At 49.5% G+C, this 27,864-nt stretch overlaps 1 protein-coding gene across 1 annotated transcript; it reads right to left on the bottom strand.

Annotated features, from left to right (window-relative positions):
• Positions 1 to 25: 25 nt before the first annotated feature.
• LOC123372861 (gamma-secretase subunit Aph-1b-like) lies at positions 26 to 27,864 on the bottom strand. The gene is made up of 7 exons (XM_045021415.1): positions 27,682 to 27,864; positions 17,657 to 17,827; positions 5,582 to 5,655; positions 4,903 to 5,025; positions 2,164 to 2,291; positions 1,420 to 1,543; positions 26 to 1,102 (listed from the first exon to the last, which is right to left on the bottom strand). The coding sequence occupies exons 1-7, from the start codon at positions 27,792 to 27,794 to the stop codon at positions 1,065 to 1,067; spliced, it is 771 nt and encodes a 256-aa protein (XP_044877350.1). The 5' UTR covers positions 27,795 to 27,864; the 3' UTR covers positions 26 to 1,064.

The following is a 27,864-nucleotide window of genomic DNA, read 5'->3' on the forward strand; positions in this document are numbered from 1 at the left end:
TCCCCACAGCCACACACAAATTCTCTTTGAGGCTGGTATTTCTCTTTATTGATATAAAAGCCCATTACAAACTCAGCCAGTCTTGGCTCTCGGCCCTGGCGCCTCTGCACGGCTACCAGGCTCCCTGCTCCCAATTCCACCCCACATCCCCAGGGCTGGTGCCAGCTCAGGCGCCTCATATCCACCCCACCAGAGAGATGGGCAGGGTCACTGATAAACCTCTGTGACCGCCCCTCCTCCCAGCATTTCTGCACGAGTCATGCAGGTACCAGCTATGCTGTGCCAGCACCACCTGCCCACCCCCTTCCCATACCAGCATCTTAGCAACAGTTCTTTGTCACTACTCATCCCCTCCTCCCTCCCCATGCCAGTGCTGGGCATCCAGTCAGCCTCATCCTTTGCCACCCACCTGTCCTGCACTTCCCACACGAATGCCACCCACCTTGCCAGGCCAGTACCTGGCAGTCTGTCCCCTACCAGCAGCCAGGCGCTCGGGGCCAGGGCTGGGAATTCAGTCCCGTGATACAGCCACTCCCGGGCAAGGGGAAAGGACGTTGCAGCTCCTTAATGCCTGGCATCCCCAGCTTGGCCCTTTGATGTATGCTGGCAAACAGCCACAGGCCAGTGCTGCTCACTTCCCCTCAGCCCAGCCCACTGCTGGCCAGATCACAGACTTCTGGGGCTGAGAAGGACTCTCCCTGTATGGGGCAGAGAGCACCCACCCCACACACATTGGTTGTGGGGCAGGCACAGTGAGTTCTGGAGAACCCCTCACACCATGTGTCTTTCAAGGGTGGGCTAAACCAGTTCATGTCCACAGCATGGAGGGAGAGGGGTTGGTAGGACAGGGTGAGCAGCCCCCAGCTATCAGACAGTCTGCTGGCTACTCCCTGGCTGCAGGAGCCCCCGGACACCTGCCTCCAGCAGGGACTGATCGGGGGACCCCCATTCCAGAAGAGAGAAATGATATTGCAGAGAAGGCAACTGTAGGTCCCAGCTGACAGCACCAGAGGGTGGGCAGGGCAGGCAGGGAGGCGCTGAGGGGGAGAGCTCCTGATGGACCCTCAGGATCCTGGCTGGGGGCTTGTCTCACTCTGCTGCCCTATGGAGAAGCAAAGGCGAGGGGGTGAGTTCAGGCACCCAGCTCACAGGGTTCCAGAGCAGGTCATTTCCCGTCCTAGTCTCACAGAAAAGGGGCAGCACCCTGATCACCCTGATGAACAGCCCCAGATTGGGGTGTTTCCCCACCTGCTAGTGCCAGGAAAAGGTTCACATCTCTGCTGAAGGGGCTCAGATCAAAGCAGCCCACATCCTCCTTAACACTGGAGTAGCCCCTCCCGGCATTCCCTTTCCTACCCCTCAGAGGCAGGGCCTCGGCAGGGCTCCTCCTCTGGATGGGGGGCTGAACCAGATACTCACCCTGCAGGGACCGGAGCAGGTTCCGAGTGCAGCCTCCTGACAGGACGTAGGCCCATGCAGCTGTGGCAAACATCAGCAGGTAGGAGGGGACGAGGCTGCCCACGTACAGGGGGTTCCAGAACGTCTGGGAGGAGAGCAGCAAACAGAGTGAGAGGAGGGGACGAGCCCCAGAGGCAGTTATGCCAGAGCTGGCCTCCCCCTGAGCCCTGGCCTGCTTGGCTCAGGCTCCCTTGATGCTCTAATCTCCTTCCCTGACACTCCTGGCTCTGCACCTGGCTGGGGCACGGTGCTTTGAGGGCTGTGGGGCTGGCATGCCCAGGGTGCCTCGCTGGTCTGCAGCAGGACAGCACTGCCCCACAGAGCTAGGGGGTCCTGCAGGCTCCTCTGGAGCATTTACAGTTTCAGGTTCAAGAGTGCTAGTGTCTCTCACTCGCAGGCGTCAGTACCTGGAGGCTGCCTCTGGCCGTTCGCACTCGTGCAGGGTCCCACAGGTGATTCCCTGGAGCAACGGTCATGGGGAAACACCAAGTTTCTCCTGGGAGCAGGGACTGACTGTCTGTGCATGCAGCACCCATCCTGACAGGGCCCAGATCCTGAGGGCCCCCCCCCACACCTACCAAATAGTAATTCCTGGCCCAGAACTGCCCACCCCATCCCCTGCTGCACTCAGGCAGCGGAGACACGGTGGTGTGGGAGCAGTCTACCCAGCTGCCCATGTCTCCGGTTTGCCTTGCCCACACTCACCGATCCTGACACGATGAGGTGAGTGAAGATGACGGCCACCATCTCCCACCAGCGCTGGGTCTCACAGCCGTGGAAGAAGAGGATTCCCCAAAAGGTGTGAAGGAAAATCATCACCATGGTCATGAAGGCTGTGAGGAGGAGCAGAGGCAGTCACGGCCAGGATGGCGAGGCTGCCCCGGGCAGAGTCAGGGCCATGGCAGGGTGGGGCACCATCAACAGAGGGTGAGAACTGGCTTTACCTGAGGGGCAGCGTAGGGCACTGATGTGGGGAGCAGTGGTGGTGAGGGGATGGGTGAGGTGTGAGCAGGATGTCCGTGGGTGATGAAGGTGTGGGGGGACAGTTAGCAGGTAGTTCAAGGGGCTGTGGGAGTGGGGTGCCTTGAGGAGGCGGCAGTGGTGGGGGGCAGTGTGGGTGAGAAAAGGGTCGGTGGTGGTATTAGTGGAGACGTGGCAGAAGTGGGGAGCAGACACGGGTGAGGAGGGAATGGGTTGGGTGCAGTGCAGGTGGGGGGGGAGGGGGGGAGGGGCTGCTACACCCATTGCTTCACAGAGATCGGGAAGCAGAGCTGCAACCCGCTCTTGTGTGTGTTCCAATTCCAATATATCTTTTTTGAGACAGGGGTGGCCACATCTTGAATAATGGGTGCAGATGTGGTCATACCATGGATTTATAGAGCGGCAATATGATATTTTCTCTTATCTCCCTTCCCTTTCTTAATGATGCCCAACATTCTGTTCACTTTTTTGACTGCCGCTGCACATTGAGTGGATGTTTTCAGAGAACTACCCACAAGGACTCCAAGATCTTTCTTGAGTGGGAACAGTTAATTTAGACCCCAACATTTTATACATATAGCTGGGATGATGTTTTCCAATGTGCATTACTTTGCATTTATTAACATTGAATTTCATCTGCCAGTTTGTTGCCCAGTCACTCAGGTTTGAGAGATCCTTTGGTAGCTCTTCGCAGTCTGCCTGGGATTTAACTATCTTGAGTAGTTTTGTATCATCTGCAAATTTTGCCACCTCTCTGTTTACCCCCTTTTTTCCAGATCATTTATGAATATGTTGAATAGGACTGGTCCCAGTACAGACCCCTGAGGGACACCACTATTTACCTCTCTCCATTCTGAAAACTGACCATTTATTCCTGCCCTTTCCCATCTTTTAACCAGTTACTGATTCCTGAGAGGACCTTCCCTCTTATCCCATGGCAGATTACTTTGCTTAAGAGCCTTTGGTGAGGAACCTAGTCAAAGGCTTTCTGAAAATCTGAATACACTATATCCACTGGATCTTCCTTGTCCACATGCTTGTTGACCCCCTCAAAGAATTCTAGCAGACTGGTGAGGCATGATTTCCCTTTACAAAAACCATGTTGATTCTTCTCCAACAAATCGTGTTCATCTACATGTCTGATTTGCCCAGTACAGAACTCAGGCTTACTGGCCTGTAATTGCCAGGATCCCCTCCAGAGCCCTTTTAAAAAATTTGCATCATATTAGCTAACCTCCAGTCATCTGGTACAGAAGCTGATTTAAATGATAGGTTACAAACCACAGTTAGTACTTGTGCAATTTCACATTGGAGTTCCTTCAGAACTCTTGGGTGATACCATCTGGTCCTGGTGACTTATTACTATTTAGTTTTTCAATTTGTTCCAAAACCTCCTCTAATGACACCTCAATCTGGGACAGTTCCTCAGATTTCTCACCTAAAAAGAAAGGCTCAGGTTTGAGAATCTCCCTCACACCCTCAGCTGTGAAGACTGATGCAAAGAGTTCATTTAGTTTCTCCGCAATTGCTTTATCATCCTTGAGTGCTCCTTTAGCACCTCGATCATCCAGTGGCCCCACTGGTTGTTTAGCAGGCTTCCTGCTTCTGATGTACTTAAAGAATTTTTTTATTACTTCTTGAGTCTTTGGCTAGCTGTTCTTCACATTCTGTTTTGGCCTTCCTAATTCTATTTTTACACTTCACTTGCCAGAGTTTATGCTCCTTTCTATTTTCCTTACTAGGATTTAACTTCCATTTTTTAAAGGATGCCTTTTTGCCTCTCTCAGCTTCTTTTACTTTGTTGTTTAGCCACGGTGGCACTTTTTTGGTTCTCTATGTTTTTTAATTTGGGGTATACATTTAAGTTGAGCCTCTATTATGATGCCTTTAAAATGTTTCCATGCAGCTTGCAGAGATTTCACTTTTGGCACTGAACCTTTTAATTTCTGTTTGTTTAACTTCCTCATTTTTGTGTAGTCCCCCTTTCTGAAATTAAATGCTACAGTGTTAGGCTGCTGTGGTGTTTTCCCTGCCACACGGATGTTAAATTTAATATATGATGGTCACTATTACTGAGTGGTCCAGCTATATTCACCTCTTGGACCAGATCCCATGCTCGACTTAGGACTAAATCAAGAATTGCCTCTCCTCTGGTGGGTTCCAGCACTAGCTGCTCCAAGAAGTAGTCATTTAAGGTGTCAGAAACTTTATCTCTGCATCCCGTCCTGAGGTGACATGTACCCAGTCAATATGGGGAAAGTGAAAATCTCTATTATTTAGTTTTTTATTTTAATAGCTTCTCTAATCTCCCTGAGCATTTCACAGTCACTATCACCATCCTGGTCAGTAGTATATCGCTAGTGCTACATTCTTATTATTAGAGCATGGAATTACTGTCCATAGAGATTCTATGGCACAGTTTGGTGGGGAGATGGTGCAGAGGGTTGTAGGCCCATTGCTCACCCGAGGTCAGGAAGTAGAGCTGCGAGTCTCCATGGATCCCCACAGTGCCAGGCCCCAGCGCATCTGCCAGGAGGTTAATCATGGAGAAGGCGCCGCTCATGAGCCCGAAGCCCAAGCCAGCTACTGTGGGACAGAGAAAACACATGTTGCTGAGCCCAGGGACGTTAGAGCCAGAGACTCTCAGAGAGGCTCCCTGACCTGTCTCCAACCCCAGAGGCCTCCCCCACAGCCCTGCATAGGGACCCCATAACACTTGCCTCCACTCTGAGGGATCCTTGGTGAGAAACCTCCTTTCCCCAAGACCCACTCCCCTTCTCTAGGAGATGCTACCTCCACTCATCCCAGTGGTGCCCAACCTTTTCCGGGTGATGGGCGCCGGACGACAAGCCACTGAGGACCGTGGCCGGTGGACAAGCATCCGCCAAAATGCTGCAGAGAAGCGGCAACGTCAAGAGGCATCGCCACCGAAATGCTACCGAAAATCAGCGGCATTTCGGCAGTGACACCTCTTGGTGACGCTGCATTTCAGCGGATGCTTGTCCACCGGGCAGTATACGGGCGCACTTAGATACCCTGGCGGGCGCCATGACACCCACAGGCACCGCGTTGGGGACCACTGACTCATCCCATGTCCCCACCACTCAGGCTGGAGTCAGCCCTGCCCCACTGAGGAACATACCATATGCCATCTGCTGGATGGAAATTGGGGAGCAGCCATCTTCACTGAGGGCCACCAGCCCTTCGATTGCCTTCCTGGACAGAGATAGAAGAAAGCCCCAGTCACACCCCAGTGTACGGCTGCCCATGGGGCTGCAAAGCGGCATCATGGGTGCGTACAGACCATGGTGCTGGGAGCCAGGACTTTCATTCTCTTATGGGATTACGAGGCTGGTTGACAACGGTAACTGTGTAGACGTACTGTACTTGGATCTTTGCAAGATGTTTGATTTAGCACCGCACAATAGTCTAATTAAAAAATTACTTCGACCCAATACCAATGACGCGTAAATTAAACAGATTTAGAGCTGGCTGACAGATCTCAGAAGGGAGTTTTGAGAAATTGGGAATATTTTGTAATATTTTTAGGAGTCCTGCGAGCCCATTTCCCCTGTGTGCTGCATGGTTGCCAAGTGGGTGGAAAAGGGCTGTCTGCTCTCAGGGCAGACTAAGGAACACAGGGGTGGGTGTCATCGAACTGTCTGGGCTTTAGGCCCCACATCAATGGAGCATCTGAGAAAAACAATGGCAAATCCAATCCCTCAGACGTTGACACCCAGTGACCAAGGCCCCAGAGGGATCGGGATTTCCCCATCTCTCGGCAGGGAGGCTGAGCAACATTCCCAGCTGGAGATCAAAGGACTGGGAGTGCGAAATGGGGGATCAGAGCTGGCAGCTGGGAGGAATTGGGCTCTCACTTGGAGTCTGATCTATGAGATCAGACAGAGCTTGCCCCAAGGGGCTCCCTACAGCGTGGCTGGGCTCTGGGCTGGCCAGACTGGAGGATGCTCCAACCGTCAGTTCTCTGGGCTACCCTAAGGGCTCCCTGTGCTGTGTCCAGGTGACAGACAGACCCGACTGTTCTGGCAGCGCTGTGTGAGTGTCACTGCAGATGCTGGGCAAGGTGCATTAATCCCTGCAGAGTGGACAAGTCTCCATCAGGGTCTGTCTCTGTGGGACTCGCTGAACGGAGCTCACAAGGTGAAGCAGGAAGGCTGCAGGCCCAGAGGTCCAGTCTCAGAGTGAGACCCCCGCCCAGGAGGTCCGTCCCACTGATGGGCTCATCCTAGGGACTGTTCCAAAGCTCTGTGGCTCTATGACAGCTGTCAAGAGGGAATCATAACTGAATGGGGCATTTCTGGTATGGTTCTAAGCCCGATGCCACTCCATTTTTTTAATCAAAGGATCTAGAAGTAAATATAAATATCACTGCTTATAAAATCTGCTGATAACAAAGACTGGCAGAATGGTAAATAATGAGGAGGACAGGGCAGTCACACAGGGCAATCTGGGCCCATTCAAACAAAATGCATTTTAATACAGTCATGTAGGAATGCACACCATACCTACAGAATTGGGGACTGTATCCTGGAAAGTAGTAAATCTAAAGGATTAGGGGTCATAGGGGATAAGCAACTGAACCGAGCTCCCAGTACAAACCTAGAAAATAGAAAATTACCATGACCCACATTAAACGAACTAAAAACTGGCTAACTGATAGGGAATCATCTCTGAACGGGACTGTTTCCAGTGAGGTCCCACCAGGATTGGTTCTTGGCACTATGCTATTTAACCATTTATCAACGACCTGGAAGAAAACAAAATCATCACTGATAAATTTTGCAGATGACAAAAAAGAATTGGGACAGTGGTAAATAATGAAGAGGACAGGTCATGGATACAAAGCGATGTAGATCACTTGGTAAACTGGGTGCAAGCAAACAATATACTCATTTTAATATGGCTAAACGTAAATGTATCCATCTAGGAACAAGGAATGCAGGCCACACTTACAGAATGGGGGACTCTATCCTGGGAAGCAGTGACCCTGGAAAATATTTGGGGGGTGTGGTGGATAATCAGGTGAACATGCGCTACCAGTGTGACGTTGTGATCAAAAGGGCTAATGCGATCCTGGGAGGCAAGAATGGGAATCTCGAGTATGGGTAGAGAAGTTATTTTACTTCTGTCTTTGGCACTATTGGAACCACTGCTGGAATCCTGTGTCCAGTTCTGGTGTCCTCAATTCAAGAAAAATGTGGATAAATGGCAGAGGGTTCAGAGATGAGCCAGGAGAATGATTAAAGCCTCAGAAAACCTGCCTTATAGTGATCAACTCAAGAAGCTCAATCGATTTAGCTTAACAAGGAGAAGGTTAAGTGGTGACTCGATTCCAGTCTACAAGTGTCTACATAGGGAACAGATATTTAATAATGGGCTCTTCTATTTATCAGAGGAAGGTCTAACTCGATCCAGTGGGTAGAAGTATAAGCTAGACAAAGTCAGACTGGAAATAAGGTATACATTTTTTAACAGTGATGTTAAACAACCATTGGAACAGTTCACCAAGGGCTGGTGGATTCTCCATCACTGACCATTTTTAAATCAAGATGGGATGTTTCCCCTCAAAGCTCTGCTCTAGAATTATTCCAGGGCAGTTCTCTGGCCTGCGCTCTGCAGAAGGTCAGATAGATTCATAGATTCTAAGGGAAGAGGGGACCACTGTGGTCATCTATGTATAACAAGTGATTAGTGAGGAGGAAGTGATTTTACCTCTTTATACTGCATTGGTGAGGCCGCTATTGCATCCAGATGTGGGGTTCACATTTTTAGAAGGATGTTGAAAAACTAAAAAGGGTGCAGAGAAGAGCCACAAAAATAATCCAAGAGCCAGAAAAATGCCATACAGCGAGAGACAAAGAGCTCAATCTGTTTAAAAGACTGAGAGGCAACTAAGGACCCTCATGGGGCGAAAATACCGGGTACTAAAGGGCTCTTTAATCGAGCCGAGAAAGGCAGAAAAGAACCAATGCCTGACAGTAAATCGCTCAGCACAGGAGTGGCTGGACATTGGCCTGCACTCTTCAGGGGGTCAGACTAATGATCCCTTCTGGCTCAAACGCTGTGAATCCTGGGTTCTAGGCCTGGCTCTGACACTGCCTCGCTGGGCCACGCAGTCTGAGCCCAGGCATGAAAGGGTGTTTGATACCAAACAGGGAGATGCTGTGGTACAGGGTTGCTGTGGTTAGAGCCAGCCCGGGCCCCTCACTGCCACCTGGTTTAGGCTTATGAACTTGGCCACATTTAGCAAGATTCCGTGTCCTGGGTACCATGTCAGACTTAAATCATGCAGTGTGCCCTGGAATCATCATCATCCCTGAGCCCCGCTCCACCCCAGCTTCCCCCCACCCTCCTCACAGCTTTCCTGAGGTTCCACCAACCTGGATGCCTCTCCCAGACAGTCCTGACCAACCCACATTCTCCGTGCTATATTGTTTGCAGTTAAGCTGCTGCCCCCACATTCCAGCCTGCCCCAGTGAGCTCAGGGATGGCTAGTAAGGGAGCTGCAGGAGTGTCGTTGGCGGGAAAGCTGGAGGGATTGAGACTGGGCTGGACTTCAGGCACCTGAGCTCTATTCCCAGCTCTGCCTCTGGCCTCTCTGTGACATAAGCGCTGCTATGCTGGATCGGACCAACGATCCATCTAGCCCAGTGCCCTCTCTCTGACAGTGGCCTATCCCAGACCTTCAGGGGAATGTACAGAACAGGGAAATTCTGGAGTGATCCATCCCCCGTTCCGCCCCCAGCTTCTGGCAGTCGGAGGCTTAGGGTGACCCATGGGGTTGCATCCCTGACCATATTGGCTAATAGCCATTGATGGACCTACCCTACTTTTTCAGTTCTTTTTGAACCCAGTTATAGTGTTGGCCTTCACAACATCCCCTGGCACTGTGTGAAGAAGTACTTCCATATGTCTGTCCTGAACCTGTTGCCTGTTAATTTAATTGGGTGACCCCTGGTTCTTGTGTTACACAACAAAGTAAATAACACTTCCCTATTAATTTTCTCCACACCAGTCAGGATTTGATAGACTTCCCTCATATCCTCCCTTAGTTGCCTCTTTTCTAAGCTGAACAGTCCCAGTATTTTTAAACTCTCCTTGTACAGAAGCTGTTCCATACCCCTGATCATCTTTGTTGCCCTTCTCTGAAGCTTTTCCAGTTCCACTATACCCTTTTTGAGATGGGGCCACGAGAACTACATGCAGTATTCAAGGTGTGGGCAAACCATGGATTTATCTAATAACCATGGTATTATGCTATTTACTGTCTTATTTTCTATCCCTTTCCTAATGCTTCCTGACGTTCTGTTTGCCCTTTTGGCCTCTGCTGTGCATTGAGCTGAAGATTTCAGGGTCACTTCAAGCTCTCTTTTGTGAGTGGTCACAGCTCGTTTGGACCCCATCCCTGCCTATGTTTAGCTGGTACAGATGTATATCGACCACGAGCAAGTCACTTCCTTTCACGGTGCCCCTCTGTCTGCTTAGACTATCAACTTCTTGGGGCAGGGACTGTCTCTCATGCTGTGTGTAGCTCCATTCTCATAATGCAAAGGAGGAGTATTTGCAGCCTGAGAAGCAACCTTTGTCCAGCAGGTGGCATCAATTCCTGGTGCCCTCTGACGTCCTGAAGGTAGATGGGAAATAGAATCATAGAGAATCATAGACTAGATGACCTTGAGAGGTCTTCTAGTCCTGTCCTCTGCACTCAAGGCAGGACTAAGTATTATCTAGACCATCCCTGACAGGTGTTTGTCCAACCTGCTCTTAAAAATCCCCAAAGATGGAGATTCCACCACCTCCCTGGCAAATTATTCCAGTGTTTAACCACCCTGACAGTTAGGAAGTTTTTCCTAATGTCCAACCTAAACCTCCCTTGCTGCAATTTAAGCCCATTGCTTCTTGTCCTATCCTCAGAGGTTAAGAACATTTTTTCTCCCTCCTCCTTTAGAGGAGGTCCATAATAACCTTTTATGGACATGAAAGGTTATGTCCCCTCTCAGTCCTCTCTTCTCCAGACTAAACAAACCCTTTCCCCCCGCCCCCAATCTTCCCTTATAGGTCATGTTTTCTAGACCTTTAATCATGTTTGTTGCTCTTCTCTGGACTTTCTCCAATTTGTCCACATCTTTCCTGAAATGTAGCACCCAGAACCGGACACAATACTCCAGCTGAGGCCTCATCAACGCAGAGTAGAGTGGAAGAATTACTTCTCGTGTCTTCATAGACTATCAAGGTTGGAAGGGGCCTCAGGAGGTCATCTAGTCCAACCCCCTGCTCAAAGCAGGACCAATCCCCAACTAAATCATCCCAGCCAGGTGTAACAATGCGGTTCTGCCGGGACCCAACTGAGGAGTGCCAATTCAGGACAAATTGCTTAAACAGGGCAGTTATGGCCCAAGGCTGGGGTTTTTCCACCTCTAAGGTAAATCAAACCAGACAGACAAAGAAGACTTTGGTCTCACCCTACTGGCTAACCACAAGTCATACAAGCAATTCCCTTAGTTTCCCAGTATCACCACCAGTGCCACTCATGGGGACAAATGGTTATGAAAACCAGACACCCCAATAAAGAAAAAAAAAAGGTTCTCCCGATCCCAAAGAATCAAGCCCCAGACCCAGGTCAATATACAAATCAGATCTTACCCACAAATCACGCTGTTCCCAATCCTTTAGAATCTAAAATCTAAAGGTTTATTCATAAAAAGGAAAAAAGATATAGATGAGAGCTAGAATTGGCTAAATGGAATCATTTACATACAGTAATGGCAAAGTTCTTGGTTCAGGCTTGTAGCAGTGATAGAATAAACTGCAGGTTTAAATCAAATCTCTGGAGTACATCCCCAGCTGGGATGGGTCATTCAGTCCTTTGTTCAGAGCTTCAGTTTGTAGCAAAGTCCCTCCAGAGGTCAGAAGCAGGATTGAAGACAAGATGGAGATGAGGCATCAGCCTTATACAGGCTTTTCCAGGTGTAAGAACACCTCTTTGTTCTTACTGTGGAAAATTACAGCAAAATGGAGTCTGGAGTCACATGGCCAAGTTCCTGCATACTTTGCTGAGTTACAAGACGTATCTGCCTTCTCTCAATGGGTCAATTGCATAGCTCAGGGGTCGGCAACCTTTCAGAAGTGATGTGCCGAGTCTTCATTTATTTACTCTGATTTAAGGTTTTGCGTGCCAGTAATACATTTTAACTTTTTTAGAAGGTCTCTTTCTATAAGTCTATAATATATAACTAAACTATTGTTGTAAGTAAAGTAAATAAGGTTTTTAAAATGTTTAAGAAGCTTCATTTAAAATTAAAGAAAATGCAGAGCCCCCCGGACCGGTGGCCAGGACCCAGGCAGTGTGAGTGCCACTGAAAATCAGCTTGCATGCCGCCCTTGGCACACGTGCCATAGGTTGCCTACCCCTGGTATAGCTGATGGTCCTTAAAAGGCCATCAAGCAGGCTAGGCAGAGCTACCACCAACTTGTCTGGGATGTCACCCAGAAGCACAGCATAAGTTTGAAGTACAGACAGTATAGAGCTAATATTCATAACTTCAACTACAAAAATGAAACATGCATACAGACAGCACAATCATAACCAGCAACCTATAACCTGGTCTTAGACACCTCATTTGACCCCCTTTATACAAGATTTGGTGCCACTACAGGACTTTGGTTGCAACCATGTTCTATATGGTCCCAGACTATGTCAATAATGTCACACCATGGCTTTGTCAAGCCTGACCTTAAAAACCTCTAAGGAAGGAGATTCCACTACCTCCCTAGGTAACCCATTCCAGTGCTTCACCACCCTCCTAGTGAAAAAGTTTTTCCTAATATCCAACCTAAACCTCCCCCTCTGCAACTTGAGACCATTACTCCTTGTTCTGTCATCTGCCACCACTGAGAACAGTCTAGATCCATCCTCTTTGGAACCCCCTTCCAGGTAGTTGAAAGCAGCTATCAAATCCCCCCTCATTTTTCTCTTCTGCAGACTAAACAATCCCAGTTCCCTCAGCCTCTTCTCGTAAGTCATGTGCTCCAGCCCCCTAATCATTTTTGTTGCCCTCCACTGGACACACTCCAATTTTTCCACATCCTTCTTGTAGTGTGGGGCCCAAAACTGGATACAGTACTACAGATGAGGCCTCACCAGTGCTGAATAGAGGGGAAAGATCCCGTCCCTCGATCTGCTGGCAATGCCCCTACTTATACAGCCCTAAATGCCATTAGCCTTCTTGGCAACAAGGGCACACTGTCAACTAATATCCAGCTTCCTGTCCACTGTAACCCCTAGGTCCTTTTCTGCAGAACTGCTGCCTAGCCACTCAGTCCCTAGTCTGTAGCAGTGAATGGGATTCTTCCATCCTAAGTGCAGGACTCTGCACTTGTCCTTGTTGAACCTCATCAGATTTCTTTTGGTCCAATCCTCTAATTTGTCTAGGTCCCTCTGTATCCTATCCCTACCCTCCAGCGTATCTACCACTCCCCCTAGTTTAGCATCATCTGCAAACTTGCTGAGGGTGCAGTCCACACCAACCTCCAGATCATTAAATGAAAATATTGAACAAAACCGGCCCCAGGACAGACCCCTGGGGCACTCCACTTGATACCGGCTGCCAACTAGACATGGAGCTGTTGATCACTACTTGTTGAGCTCGACGATCTAGCCAGTTTTCTATCTACCTTATAGTCCATTCATCCAATCCATATTTCTTTAACTTGCTGGCAAGAATACTGTGGGAGACCATATCAAAAGCTTTGCTAAAGTCCAGAAATAGCACATCCACTGCTTTCCCCATATCCACAGAGCCAGTTATTTCATCATAGAAGGCAATCAGGTTGGTCAGGCATGACTTGCCCTTGGTGAATCCATGCTGACTGTTCCTGATCACTTTCCTTTCCTCAAAGTGCTTCAGAATTGATTCCTTGAGGACCTGCTCCATGATTTTTCCAGGGATTGAGGTGAGGCTGACTGGCTTGCTTACAACAATTCTGCTAATACATCCCAGAATGATGTTCGCTTTTTTTGCAACAATGTTACACTGTTGACATATATATAGCTTGTGGTCCGCTCTGACCCCCAGATCCCTTTCCGCAGTATTCCTACCTAGGCAGTCATTGCCCATTTTGTACGTGTGCAACTGATTGGTCCTTCCTAAGTGAAGCACTTTGCATTTGTCCTTCTTGAATTTCATCCTATTTACTTCTGACCATTTCTCCAGTTTGTTCAGATCATTTTGAATTTTCATCCTATCCTCCAAAACACTTGCAACCTCTCCCAGCTTGGTATCATCCACAAACTTTATAAGTGTACTCTCTATGCCATTATCTAAATCACTGATGAAGATCTGGGACTGGTTCTGTTCAATAAGTGATCCATGCGGGACCCCATTCGTTATGCCCTTCCAGCATGACTGAACCACTGATAACTACTCCCTGGGAACGATTTTCCAACCAGTTATGCACCCACTTTATAGTAGCTCCATCTAGGCTGTATTTCCCTAGTTTGTTTATGAGGAGGTCATGCGAGACAGTATCAAAAGCCTTACTAAAGTCAAGATATACCACGTCTATCACCTCCTCCCTATCCACAAGGCTGGCTACCCTGTCAAAAAAAGCTATCAGGTTGGTTTGACACGATTTGTTCTTGACAAATCCATGCTGACTGTTACTTATCTCATTATCTTCTAGGTGTTTGCAAATTGATTTCTTAATTATTTGGTGATTCATTGAGGGTGGGGCCCAGACTTTACCCAGATCAGGGCAGTGCTGGCAGCTGGCCAGAGGTCTGAGGGTTATATCTGATTTTCAGAGCAGGTTGCACATGCCTGTGAACATGCATAAGAAAACAGCAGCCCCTTGCATCTGGGATGGGGGGGGGGGGGAAGGGGTCTCTTTAAAATAGGGCACTTGCGCCTTCTCCCTCCTGCAAATCAATGTCAATTTGCCTGAAGCACCCCCTGGATTCTCCTGTCAGGGAGTGTCTGGAGAGGATGAGGCCAAGCAAGCCACGTAAGAGTTGCACTGACTGGAAGCTGTTTATGAGGCCCAGAGCTGAAGGCTCCAAGGGGCTTTGAGATGCACAAATGCAGGGACTTTCCGAGCAGACTATACAGGAGGCAGGATGCCTTCAGGCTAAAGCCCAGGAATGGAAGTCAGATCTGGGGTCTGTTAGTGGCTGTGCTCCAACACACAGTTCCCCATCTGCTAACATGGGAAGTTAATACTGCCCTGCTCCGAGGGGCCGCAAGGCTGAGTTCAACAGCGTTTGTGAAATAATCCAAATCCGATGTACTAGAATCAGGGAAAGAGTGACTGGAAGAGCTGCAGGGCCAACCTGCCTCACGGCTCCATCCACACAGGGAACCAACCCTGCAGAGCCCAGGAAGCAGCACCAGCTCCCAACAGTTTGCCAACATGGAACAGACATTCTAGGTTTCATGCAGGAATCACTGGGCGAGGCTCGCTGGCCTGTGTTATGCAGGAGGTCAGACTGGATGATCATAATGGCCCATTCTGGCCTTACCAATCCCTGACGGTGACTCAGGGTTATAAACAAAGGGAGGGACACAATTCCCAGCAGAGTGACTCTGTGCTTCTGGGCCAAGGCCAGGAGAGCCTTGTGCAAACATTCAGGATCAAATCGTTTGCAGTCAGAACCCCATCTCCCCTGATGGAAACATGAACCTTTTGTAACACACAATCACCATCTACTGGCTACTGTAGGGAATGCAGATCAGGAACCTGAGAACCAAGTCCTGATGCAGATCCGGGTGTCAGACCAGGTGAAGAGAGGGGCTGCTGTTGCCCATCCTCACCCCAGAGGCCCTCTATAAAAGTGGAGTTGTGAACCACCAAGGCCATGGTATCGCCCCCTCCAGAGTGGGAGTCATAGGAGCATCCTGAACCCAAGACCAGAATCCAAAGAACACAGAAACTGTCTGCTGCTAAGATCTGATCCCAAACTTCTAAGAAACTGCCTCATTGCTCTTTACCTGGGTCTGAGCCTTTTAGCTCAGAATGAGCCCAAATGGTAACAGGTGGGCATAATGCCATCTCTCACATTGCCCGTCCCCTTTACAAGCTCAGTCAGGATTTAAGGCAGAGCCCTGAAATCACCTTCAAGCCATCCCCCCCATGCCTTTGTTCTACGTACAGATCTGGGCTAGAAAGGAGGGGAAGGTGGCTGTGCACAGCCTTTGCAGTCCCCAGAGACTGGGTCTGACCAGGGATCAGACCAGTCCCTGGCATAAATTCATGATGCCTGAGGCCTGCTCTAATTACACCCACTGCCCATGATGCAAAGGGGCAGTCAGGAATAGCTGAAGTGGAGAGTGCTCTGGCCGCATCCCTACGTAGGAACGTGAAGAATCCCTTTAGAAGAAGTCCTCGCCCAAGCTGTAACCTCCACCTCCACTTGGCCGCTTCTTCACAAGCACCTCCACCCTTTCTTCAGGGTGTCCCCCCTTCAGGCCCGGGGAGCTCAGCTGAGGGGGGGGTCTCTGCAGGATGGGGGGAGCTGGCAGAGGGCAGCGCTTTGCTCTCATCCAGTTACTAGATGGATGGATTCCAAAGGTGGATGAGTGTGCTGTAACAGGGAAAAGCAAAACTCCCCACCCCCAGCTGCATGAGGACATCAGAGTCAGCCCCAGTCTCTCAGATGTTCGATACACATTACCATGTTCACAAAGCAGTGCATACAATGGTGCTGGCACCTCCCAGCAATGGAGTAATCCAGCCATTCTTGCCACCAAGACCTGCACAGTTCTGCCCCTCTCTGCTGGTCCTCTCACCCTTACTGCAACACAGACACCCGCTTCCTCCCTGTGGAGTCCCGCCTTCACCCACCTGCCCTCAGCATGCCTAGGCCAGTACTGAAGATGGAAGTCTGCCTACCCCAGGTAGCCAGGGAGGAGGGTGGTGGCCAGTGCTATTAGGGAAGAGGCAAGACCGCTGTGGCCAGTGCTTGGATGTAGCATCCTGGCCTATGGCTCAGCCAATCCATCCCTGATCCCGTATTACCCATCACAAACGGTTCACAACAGACTCAGACCTCTTCCACCAGCCCACTGAGAGCTGCATACCTCCCTCTGCACCGTTCACCCTCCCAGTACTGGACAGAGATCACATGCTCAAGGCAAAAGTGGAGACCAGCTCTTCCATGTCTGTCCTGATTGCACCGGGACAGTCAGCAGCGCCTGGTGAGATGGGCCAGAAGTTCTCAAGAGTTCCGCTCCCACGCAGACACCTGGATAATGGTCAATTTCAGGCATGCACAAGCACCCAGGCACTGCTGTAGTAGGGAAGCTAGTGGGATGCAGAGGAGTGCTGGGTCGGGATTGGGTTGTTGTTTGCAGCAGGATGCAGCGTAAGCATTGCCAGAGTTTCAGACACGCTGGATTTTTCCACTACACTAATTTCTTGGCTTTTTCCCTTTGGGGTAAAGCAGCACTCGTAAGAATGTTGCGTTAAATTAACAGGGATCTAGTCTCAGCCTCAACTCCAGCTTATCAACAAGACAATGGAGAGGTGACTTGCTTATAGTGTGTCAGTAACCTCCTAGGACAACAATGCCACATACCAAAGGGCTCTTTAATCTAGCAGAGACGGGCTGAACAAGAACCAACACTGGGAGCTGAATCTGGACAAATTCAGGTTAGAAATTAGGCACAAATGTCTAACAGTGAAGCTGAACCACCATTGGAAGAAACTCCTATGGGCAGTGGTGGATTCTCCAGCTCTTGGAGTCAGATCCAGCTTGGATGTCTTTCTGGAAGCTGCTTCAGCCAAACACAAGTTATTGGGCTCCATGCAGAGGGAACTGGGGGAAATTCAGAGGGCTGTGCTACCCAGGAGCTCAGACTAGATTATTTAATGGACCTTCTGGCCTTAAACTAGATAAATGTAATCACAATGATGATTCTATTTACTATTAGTATTGCTGGAGCACCTAGAGGCGGGAGATCAGGGCTCTTTGTGCTGGGCGCTCTAAACACCTATAACAAAAACAAAAGACAGTCCCTGCACCAGAGACCTCACAGTCTGAATATGTAACAAGAGACATCAGGCAGATCAAACAGACAAGCAAGGTGGGGCAGCAGGGTGAGTGTCAAAGTCCTGGCTTGTGCAATAGGCAGCGCAGTTACAGTTTGGATTGACAGTCTAGAAAGGCAGGTAGTGTGAGGCACCGCACCCCACTCCTTACCTGAGCAACTTGTAGTAGAGAAATCGAAAGGCCTCCTGTAGGAGCACGGAGAACAGGACCCCGAATATCAGGAGGCCCTTCTGCAGCGGCTCATCCCCTGGGTCACTGGCTTTAACCGCAATGAACCAGACTAACGATGACAGGAGCAGGGAGACCAGCCAGAAAAAGGCCCTGAAAGAGAAAGACAGGCCAATTTGGAACGTGCAGCACCATACTACTTGCCTGCTTCCAGACAGCCCCCCAGGTGGGCAGTGTGGAAAGGGCCCCACTATCTGCACATCAGTGGGGTGCAGCTCCCAGCCGGGTCAGGCTCGACAGAGCTAGGGGTGGGGAGAGGTGTGGATGCCTGTGGCAGGCATCTCAGCTGGTGGACATCTGCAGAGCTCCATTGTCTTCCCACCTGCTGAGAGTGGGGCCATAGGTGCCTGGCCTGGGGCCTGCCCCATGAGCCTGCTCACACAGGCGCTCTCAGCAGCATTACAATCGGGCAACGGGGCTGGAGGCCATGTGCAATGACCCAAGCAAGCACCCAGTGAGATCCCCGTTGGGTGCGTCTAGGGAGAACAGGTAACATTTCCCCCCGCCCCGTATACATGGGGAGTCTGGTGAGCGCTGATGGCCATTCTCCCAGAAGTGTTGCCAACAGGCAGCTTCATGGGAGACAGATTCCTCCTCTGGCACTGAAGCCACACTGCCATCTGGGTGATACGAGGGCTGGATCAGCCTGGGGCACGTCTGGGGTTGGCCAGTCTCTATTCTGCACTTCCCTGTTTCTGTGATGCTGCCAAAAACAGCTATTTTATTTCAGACGAACTGGCTTGGTCCTCAGGACCATTAGCTGCTGCCAGGGCCTGAGAGAGACGGACCTTTGACCTCAGAGGGCATGGCCTGCGTACCATGCATATGTTGCGTTCTTCCTCCCCAGAGAGTGCCCCAAGGGCTGGCAGGGCCACTGTGGGCACGAGAAGAGCAGGACCACCCGAGAGGCGCAAGGCATAGTTACTCTGGGGGCAGCAGTGACCCCAGCAGCGTGACTCCCATGCGCCAGCTGAGAGAACGACTGTGCTGACATCTCTCTGCGAGAGCATGACAGATCATGTGCTAGGCCCCTCCAGGCAGAAGCCTGGTGCTCTCCTGACACTATCCGCAGCAGCCCCCTGAGAGCAGCAGGATGCAGTGCCCAGAGCAAGGGGGGCCCAGAAACATGGGAAGTAGCAGAAAAACCTACTGCTAACCCAACTCAAGACCCTGCAGAGACCCCACATCCAACGCCCACCCCATGACAGACACACCGCAGAGTGCGCAGGGACTGGGCCCTTAGCAGCAGCTCCAGAACGAGGCCCTTGCTTACGCTCCTTGACCCGGGAGCAGACTGGGGCAGTTAGTGCCCTACCTGAAACACACGGCACTCAGAGCAGAACACAGCAAACACCTGGAACATCTGGCGGCAAGTGAAAGACGCTCAGCCCCCGTCACCGCAGGTCACACAGCCTCAGGCACTCGGGGGGCAGCAAGGGGAGCCAGGGCCTAGAGGCAGCTGGCCCGCAGAGCTGGGGGCTGCAGCCCAACACACACAGCACCATACCAGTTAGAGGAAGGGCTGGATTAGGTCCCAGTGGCCATGTCCTCAGGCCCAGCCAGGCCAGGGATGTCTCACTTTGTCTAATATGCCAAACAAAAGGGCTCCCAACACCTCCCCTCCACAGTCACATCCCCCGTCCTGTCCATGCTGCATAGAGCGATTCTCATTCTCCCAGCTCCTATCTTCACCGCCCAAAATGGCACTGGCATCTCTTGCTGCCATGTCACCTGTCTGCCCTGCACCCTGCAGTCTCCCACTGAATGCGGTTCTCTCCTGCCCACCATGACATAAGGAGGAAGGGTAGTGTAGATACCAGTCTAATTGCTGATACTGGTAGTAGAGTGTCTGTGCCTAACCGGGTAAAGAATGTCAGTGAAGCCAAACGGCAAAAATTAAGATGTCTGTACAATAATGCGAGGAGCCTGGGTAACAAAATGGAGGAACTAGAGCTACTAGTGCATCAGGTGAGGTATTTCCAGCAAAGATAAGGAGGTGTTAGTACCATTATACAAGGCACTGGTGAGACCTCAGCTGGAATACTGTGTGCAGTTCTGGTCTCCCATGTTTAAGAAGGATGAATTCAAACTGGAACAGGTACAGAGAAGGGCTACTAGGATGATCCGAGGAATGGAAAACCTGTCTTATGAAAGGAGACTCAAAGAGCTTGGCTTGTTTAGCCTAACCAAAAGAAGGTTGAGGGGGGATATGATTGCTCTTTATAAATATATCATAGGGATAAATATTAAGGAGGGAGAGGAATTATTTAAGCCTAGTACCAGTGTGGACACAAGAACAAATGGATATAAACTGGACACTAGGCAGATTAGACTTGAAATTAGACCAAGGTTTCTAACCATCAGAGGAGTGAAGTTCTGGAACAGCCTTCCAAGGAGAATAGTGGGGGCAAAAGACATATTTGGCTTTAAGACTAAGCTTGATAAATTTATGGAGGGGATGGTATGATGGGATTGCCAAATTAATTGCCAAAATTAGGCTACTGATCTTTGATTATCGGCCAGTAAATATGCCGAGTGGTCTGTGATGGGATGTTAGATGGGGTGGGATCTGAGTTACTACAGAGCATTCTTTCCTGGGTGCTGGCTGGTGAGTCTTGCCCACATGCTCAGGGTTTAACTGATCACCATATTTGGGGTCGGGAAGGAATTTTCCTCCAAGGCAGATTGGCAGAGGCCCTGCAGGTTTTTCGCCTTCCTCTGCAGCATGGGGCATGGGTCACTTGCTGGAGGATTCTCTGCAGCTTGAGGTCTTCAAAGCACAATTTGAGGACTTCAGTAGCTCAGACATAGGTTAGGGGTTTGTTATAGAAGTGGATGGGTGAGATTCTGTGGCCTGCTTTGTGCAGGAGGTCAGACTAGATGATCATAATGGTCCCTTCTGACGTTAAAGTCTATGACTCTATGACGGAGGCAGTGGAGTTATTTCTCCTCCCACTGCCCCCAGCTGCCTTGTCCAAGCTGAATCTTAATTTTATTTCCTGCCCGGGTCTGCCCTGCCTGGTGCTGCAAAGAGAGTGAATGCCAATGGACAGCATTGCACATGATTGCACTGCTGTAAATGACAGCACAAGGGAATGGTGAATTGTCCCACCAGTATGCCCCATGACGGAGAAGTCTGCATCTCCAGTGCTGTCCGGTGGAGCTGCTGCAGGGCTCAGCCCCTGAAATCTGCAGAGGTGCTCAGTTCCTGTTCCCTGAGCTCCCCCATCCTCTCTGACCCAGACTGCACCAGATTCTTCTCTTGGGGCACAGGGGACTGCTGCTGGTCTGACCCATAGAAAATATACCCAGACCTGAAAACTCTCTCTCTCAGGTCCTGCTTTATCTATCTACCTGGCCTGCATTGTGCACACCTCACACTCTTTAGCGTACAAAAATTAAACAATACACAACAAATGGAAGAAAGGAGAAGGGGATGGCAATGGACTTAAATCAGAAGTTAGGAATCGTAGAACACTGAAACGGGACACAAGGAGAAATCTGTGGCTAGCAGAGATAAGGACAATAAGAGTTTTTAAAATATGTTTAAAAGAACAAGAATCCTGACAATGGATTGGTCTATTACTAGATGGAAGGCAGAGGAGTTCAGTAAATATTTCAGTTCTGTATGTGGGAGACAGACATTGTAGGCTCATCATATGACAATATCACTCTTTCCATTCCACTACTTTCTCAGGAGAATGCCTCACAGCAGCTACAACAATTAGATATTTAAAAACAGCCCGTCCAGATAACTTGAACCCAAGAGTTTTAGAAGGGCTGGCTGAGGAGCTCGTTGGACCGTTACTGATGATTTTCAAAATGCCCTAAAACGCTGTGCAAAGGTGCAGAAGGCTGGAAGAAAGCGAATATTGTGCCAATATTTCGAAAGGATAAACAGCATGACTGGGTAATTATGGGCTTGTCAGCCAGACATCAATCCTGGGCAAGATAATGAAGCAGCTGATATGGGACTAATGATGAATTAAAGGAGGGTAATATAATTAATGCCAATCAGCATGGGTTTATGGAAAATAGATCCTGTCAAACTAGCTTGATGAGACAAGGTGGGTGAGGTAATATCTTTTATTGGACCAACTTCAGCTGGTGAGAGAGACGAACTGTCTCCACTCTCAGCACCTTTCCCAGACCTGAAGAAGGACTTCGTATAAACTCGAATGCTTGTCTCTCTCACCAGCAGAAGCTGGCCCAATATAGGATATTACCTCACTCACCTTGTCTCCAATACCCTGGGACCAACACGGCTACACCACCACAGCAAACTAACTTGATATCAAGTATCAGAGGGGTAGCCGTGTTAGTCTGGATCTGTAAAAGCAGCAAAGAGTCTTGTGGCACCTTATAGACTAACAGACGTTTGGGAGCATGAGCTTTCGTGGGTGAATACATGCATCCGACAAAGTGGGTATTCACCCACGAAAGCTCATGCTCCCAAACGTCTGTTAGTCTATAAGGTGCCACAAGACTCTTTGTTGCTTTAACTTGATATCACGGTTAATATTAATAAGGGGGAAGGAAGGGAAGCCAAAATAGGGAAAGACTAGATTCAAGACTATTTAGATAAGTAGATGTATTCAAGTCAGCAGGACCTAATGAAATTCATACTAGTTCCTACTTACGGAACTAGCTGAAGCAATCTTTGAGAACTCCTGGAGGATGGGTGAGATGGTAGAGGATTGGAGAAGGGCAAACATAGTATCTATCTTTAAGAAGAGGAGCCGTCATAACTATAAAGGGAAGGGAACAGCCCTCCTGTGTACAATACTATAAAATCCCTCCTGGCTAGAGACACCAAAATCCTTTTACCTGTAAAGGGTTAAAAAGCTCAGGTAACCTGGCTGACACCTGACCCAAAGGACCAATAAGGGGACAAGATATTTTCAAATCTTGGTGCCGGGGAAGGCTTTTGTTTGTGTGCTCTTTGTTTTGGGGGTTGACCGCTCTTGGGACTAAGAGGGACCAGACATCAATCCAGGCTCTCCAAATCTTTCTGAACCAGTCTCTCATATCTCAAACTTGTAAGTAACAGCCAGGCAAGGCGTGTTAGTTTTATCTTTGTTTTCTCAACTTGTAAATGTTCCTTTTTGCTAAGAGGATTTACCTCTGTTTGCTGCAACTTTGAACATAAGGCTAGAGAGAGTTCCTCTGGGCTCTATGAATCTGATTACCCTGTAAAGTTATTTTCCATCCTGATTTTACAGAGATGATTTTTACCTTTTTTCCCTTTCTTTCTTTAATTAAAAGCCTTCTTTTTAAGAACCTGATTGATTTTTCCTTGTGTTAAGATCCAAGGGGCTGGATCTAGACTCACCAGGAATTGGTGGGGGAAAGAAGGGGGATGGTTAAGTTCTCCTTGTGTTAAGATCCAAGGGGCTGGATCGGTGTTCACCAGGAACTTGGTGAAGAAGTCTCTCAAGACTATCCGGGGAAGGGAGTTAGTACTTGGGAGTGGTGGCAGCAAAACCAGATCTAAGCTGGTAATTCAGTTTAGGGGTTCACATGCAGATCCTCATATCTGTACACTAAAAGTCCAGAGTGGGGAAGGAACCTTGACAGGAGCAAAGAGGACCAGGGAATTACAAACCAGTCAACCTAACTTCAATACCTGGAAAAATACTGGAACAAGTTATTTAACAATCAATTTATAAGCACCTAGGGAATAACAGGGTTATAAGAACAGCCAGCAGGGATTTATCAAGAACAAATCATGCCAAACCAATCTCATGTCTATTAACTTTGTCAAAGAAGGAAAAGTGGATATGACATATCTTTATTTTAGTAAGACTTTTGACACAGTCCCATGTGACAGTCTCATAAGAAAACTAGAAAAATGTGGTCCAGATCAGTGGTTCTCAAAGCCGGTCTGCCACTTGTTTAGGGAAAGCCCTGGCAGGCCTGGCTGGTTTGTTTACCTGCCGCACCCACAGGTTCAGCCTATCACGGCTTGCACTGGCCGTGGTTCGCCGCTCCAGGCCAATGAGGACTGCGGGAAGCGGCACAGGCCGAGGGATGTGCTGGCCGCCCTTCCCGCAGCTCCCATTGTCCTGGAGCGGTGAAGTGCAGCCAGTGGGAGCCGCGATTGGCCGAACCTGCGGACGCGGCAGGTAAACAAACCAGCCCGGCCCGCCAGGGGCTTTCCCTGAACAAGCAGCGGACTGGCTTTGAGAACCACTGGCCTAGATTAAATTACAATAAGGTGAGTGCACAACTGGTTGAAAGACCATATTCTAAGAGTCTTTAATGGGTTGCCTTCAAACCACAAGGGTGTATCTAGTGGGGTCCTGCAGCAGTCAGTCCTGGGTCTGGTACTGCTCAATTTTTTTATTAATGACTTGGGATAATGGAGTGGAGAACATGCTTATAAAAATCTGCAGATGACACCAAGCTGGGAGGGTTTGCAAGCACTTTGGAGAACAGGATTAGAATTCAAAACAACCCTGACAAATTGGAGAATTGGTCTGAATTCAAGGAGATGAAATTCAATAAAAACAAGTGAAAAGTACTTCACTTGTGCATTTGATTTTTTCCTTCCCAACTACAAAATGGGGAATAATTGGCTAGGTGGGAGTACTGCTAAAAAGGATTTGGGGGTTAGAGTGGATCAAAATTGAATACGGGTCAACCACATGATGCAGTTGCAAAAAGGCAGATACCATTCTGGGGTGTATTAACTGGAATGCTGTACAGAAAGCATGGGATGCAATTGTCCTGCTCTACTTGGCACTGGGTGAGCCTCAGCTGGATAACTGTCTCTAATTCTAGGCACCACCTTTCAGGAAAGATGTGGACAAATTGGAGAGAGTCCAGAGGAGAGTAACAAAAATAAAAGGTTTAGAAAAACCTGGCCTGTGAGGAAAGGTTAAAAAACACTGGTCTGTTTAGTCTTGAGAAAAGAAGACTGGGGGAGAGGACCTGATAACAGCCTTCAATACCTTAAGGGCTGCTATAAAGGGAACTGTGTTCTATTGTTCTCCATGTCCAGGTGGGACTGCAGCAAGGGAGATTTAGGTTAGATATTAGGAAAAACTTCCTAACTATCAGGGTAGTTAAGCTCTGGAACAGGCTTCCAAGGGAGGCTGTGGAATCCCTATCACTGGAGATTAAGAACAGGTTGGACAAACTCCTGTCAGGGATGGCCTAGGTTTGGTTGCTAAAGGTAATAGTGTGTATGTAATAAACGCTGACTTCTGTAAAGTGCTTGGTACTGCACAACATTTTGATTAAAAAACAGAATGATACCTAGTGCACATTAAATGGATTAAAAGCTGGCTAACTGACAGGTCTCAAAATGTAACTGTAGACAGGGTGAGAGGTTTCAGAGTGGTAGCCGTATTAGTCTGTATCAGCAAAAACAATGAGGAGTCTTTGTGGCACCTTAGAGACTAACAAATTTATTTGGGCATAAGCTTTTGTGGGCTAGAACCCACACGAAAGCTTATGCCCAAATAAATTTGTTAGTCTCTAAGGTGCCACAAGGACTCCTTGTTGTTTTTGTAGACAGGGCGTTTCTCGTGGGGTCCTGCAGGAATCAGTTCTTGGTCCTACGCTATTTAATGTTTTTATGACTGACCTAGAAGAAAACAAAGTCATCAGATAAAGTTAGCAGATGACACAAAAATTGGGGGAGTGGTAAATAATGAAAGCAGCAAAGAATCCTGTGGCACCTTATAGACTAAACAGACGTTTTGCAGCATGAGCTTTCGTGGGTGAATGCCCACTTCGTCAGATGCAAGAGAAATAATGAAGAGGACAGGTCAGTGATTCAGAGCGATTTGGATCACTTGGTGAACTGAGCACAAGCAAACAATATGCGTTTAATATGGCTAAATGTAAAGTTAGCCATCTAGGAACACAGAATGTCAGCCATGCTCACAGGATGGGGGACTCTATCCTAGGAAGCGGGCACTCTAAAAAGATGGGGGGGGCATAGGTGCTGGAACTAGGAGTGCAGGAGGTGCTGCAGCACCCCCTGGCTGGAAGTGGTTTCCATTATAGCCAAGGTTTACAGTTTGGTTCAATGGCTCTCATCACCCCCACTACACAAACTGTTCCAGCACCTCGGGGGGGCGGGGGGAAAGAGGATAATCAGCCAAACACAGTGGCCAAAAGAGCTAATGCGATCCTGGGATGTATAAACAGGAGAATCTTGAGTATGAGTAGAGATTATTTTACCTTTTTATTTGGCAATGGTGCAACTACTGCTGGAATACTGTGTCCAGTTCTGATGTCAGTAATTGATGATAATTTGGAGAAGGTTCAGAGAGGAGCCATGAGAATGATTAAAGAATTAGAATTAGAAAAAATTAGTGATAAACTCTTAAAAAGAGAAGGTTAAGGTGTGATTTGATCAATGTATAAGTACACATATGGGAAACAAATGGGTAATAACGGGCTCTTTAATCTAGCAGAGAAAGGTCTAACACGATCCAATGGCTGAACATCAAAGCTAGACAAATTCAAACTGGAAATAAGGTGTATGTTTTTTTTAACAGTGAGAGTAATTAACCATTAGAACAATTTACCAAGGATCATGGTGGATACCCCATAACCTGACAAATTTTAAATCAAGAACAAATGTTTTTTGGAAAGCTCTACTCTGCACCTACAGGAGGTCAGACTAGTCCCACGGGAAAGATCTTGGAGTCAATATGGGCAGTTCTCTGAGAGCATCCGCTCAATGTGCAGCAGCCGTCAAAAAAGGTAACATAAGAACGGGCCCTACTGAGTCAGCTCAAAGGCCCATCTAGCCCAGTATCCTGTCTGCCAACAGTGCACAATGCCAGGTGCCCCAGAGGCAATGAACAGAACAGGGAATGATCAAGTGACCCATCCCCTGTCGCCCACTCCCAGGTTCTGGTAAATAATGTTGGGAATTATTACAGAAGGGATAGTTACCGTAATAAGATAGAAAATATATTGCCTCTGTATAAAACCATAGTACACCCACATCTTGAATACTGCATGCAGATCTGGTCACCCCACCTCAAAAAAGACGTATTGGGATTTGAAAAGGCACAGAAAAGGGCAACAAATGACTGAGGGCATGGAACAGCTTCCATATGAGGGCAGAGTAATAAGACTGGGACTGACTGGGGGGGGGGGGGGTTATGATAGAGGTCTATACAACCATGACTGGTGTGGAGAAAGTAAATGAGGAAGTGTTATTCAGTCCTTCTCATAGCACAAGAACTAGGAGTCACCTAATGAAACGACTAGACAGAAGGTTTAAAAACAACCAAAAGGAAGTGTTTTTCCACACAGCGCACAGTCAGCCTGTGGAACTCTTTGCAGAGGAGGTTGTGAAAGCCAGGATAACAGGGTTACAGTCAGAGAAGGCCAGGTCGGCGACTGGCCAGGCTGGGCAGGGATGGGGTCCCTGGCCTCTGTTTGCCAGGAGCTGGGAGCGGGCGACAGGGGAGGGGATCACTCGATGGTTCCCTGTTCTGCTCTGTTCACGCCCTCGGGGGCACCCGGCCCCGGCCCGTCGGCAGGCAGGACGCTGGGCTGGATGGGCCTTTGGCCGGTCTGACGAGTCCCGTGGCCCGGCCCTACAGGAGCTCAGGCTGGGTCTCCACAACGAGCCCTTCCGGCCTCGCGCTGTCGCCTCCCTGGGGCGGGGGGACCCGGGCGGCGCCGCTCCCCCCGGGGGACGGGCTGGGGCCAGGGGGACCCGGGCGGCGCCGCTCCCCCCGGGGGACGGGCTGGGGCCAGGGGGACCCGGGCGGCGCCGCTCCCCCCGGGGGGCGGGCTGGGGCAGATGAGGCGCCCCCGGGGGGGCGGGCTGGGGGCGAGGGGGGACCCGGGCGGCGCCGCTCCCCCCGGGCTGGGACCGGGGCCGGGCAGATGAGGCGCCCCCGGGCTGCTCCCCCCCCCGCACGGCCCCGAGGCAGCGGAACCCGCCCCCCGGCCCCGGCCCCCGCACTCACCCGGCGATGAGGATGATGATGCGCAGCGGGTCCCGCACCACGGTGAAGAGGCAGAGCCCGAGCGCCGGCCCGAAGGCGATGAAGGTGCAGCCGAAGAAGACGGCGAGTGTCATGGCGGCCGGGCGGGGCGCGGGGCTCCGGGGGCTCCCGGTCCGGCGGGCGGGCGGGGCTCGGCCTGTCTGT

Source organism: Mauremys mutica, chromosome 6 (assembly GCF_020497125.1).
Source record: "Mauremys mutica isolate MM-2020 ecotype Southern chromosome 6, ASM2049712v1, whole genome shotgun sequence".
In the NCBI taxonomy this organism is placed as follows: domain Eukaryota; kingdom Metazoa; phylum Chordata; order Testudines; family Geoemydidae; genus Mauremys; species Mauremys mutica.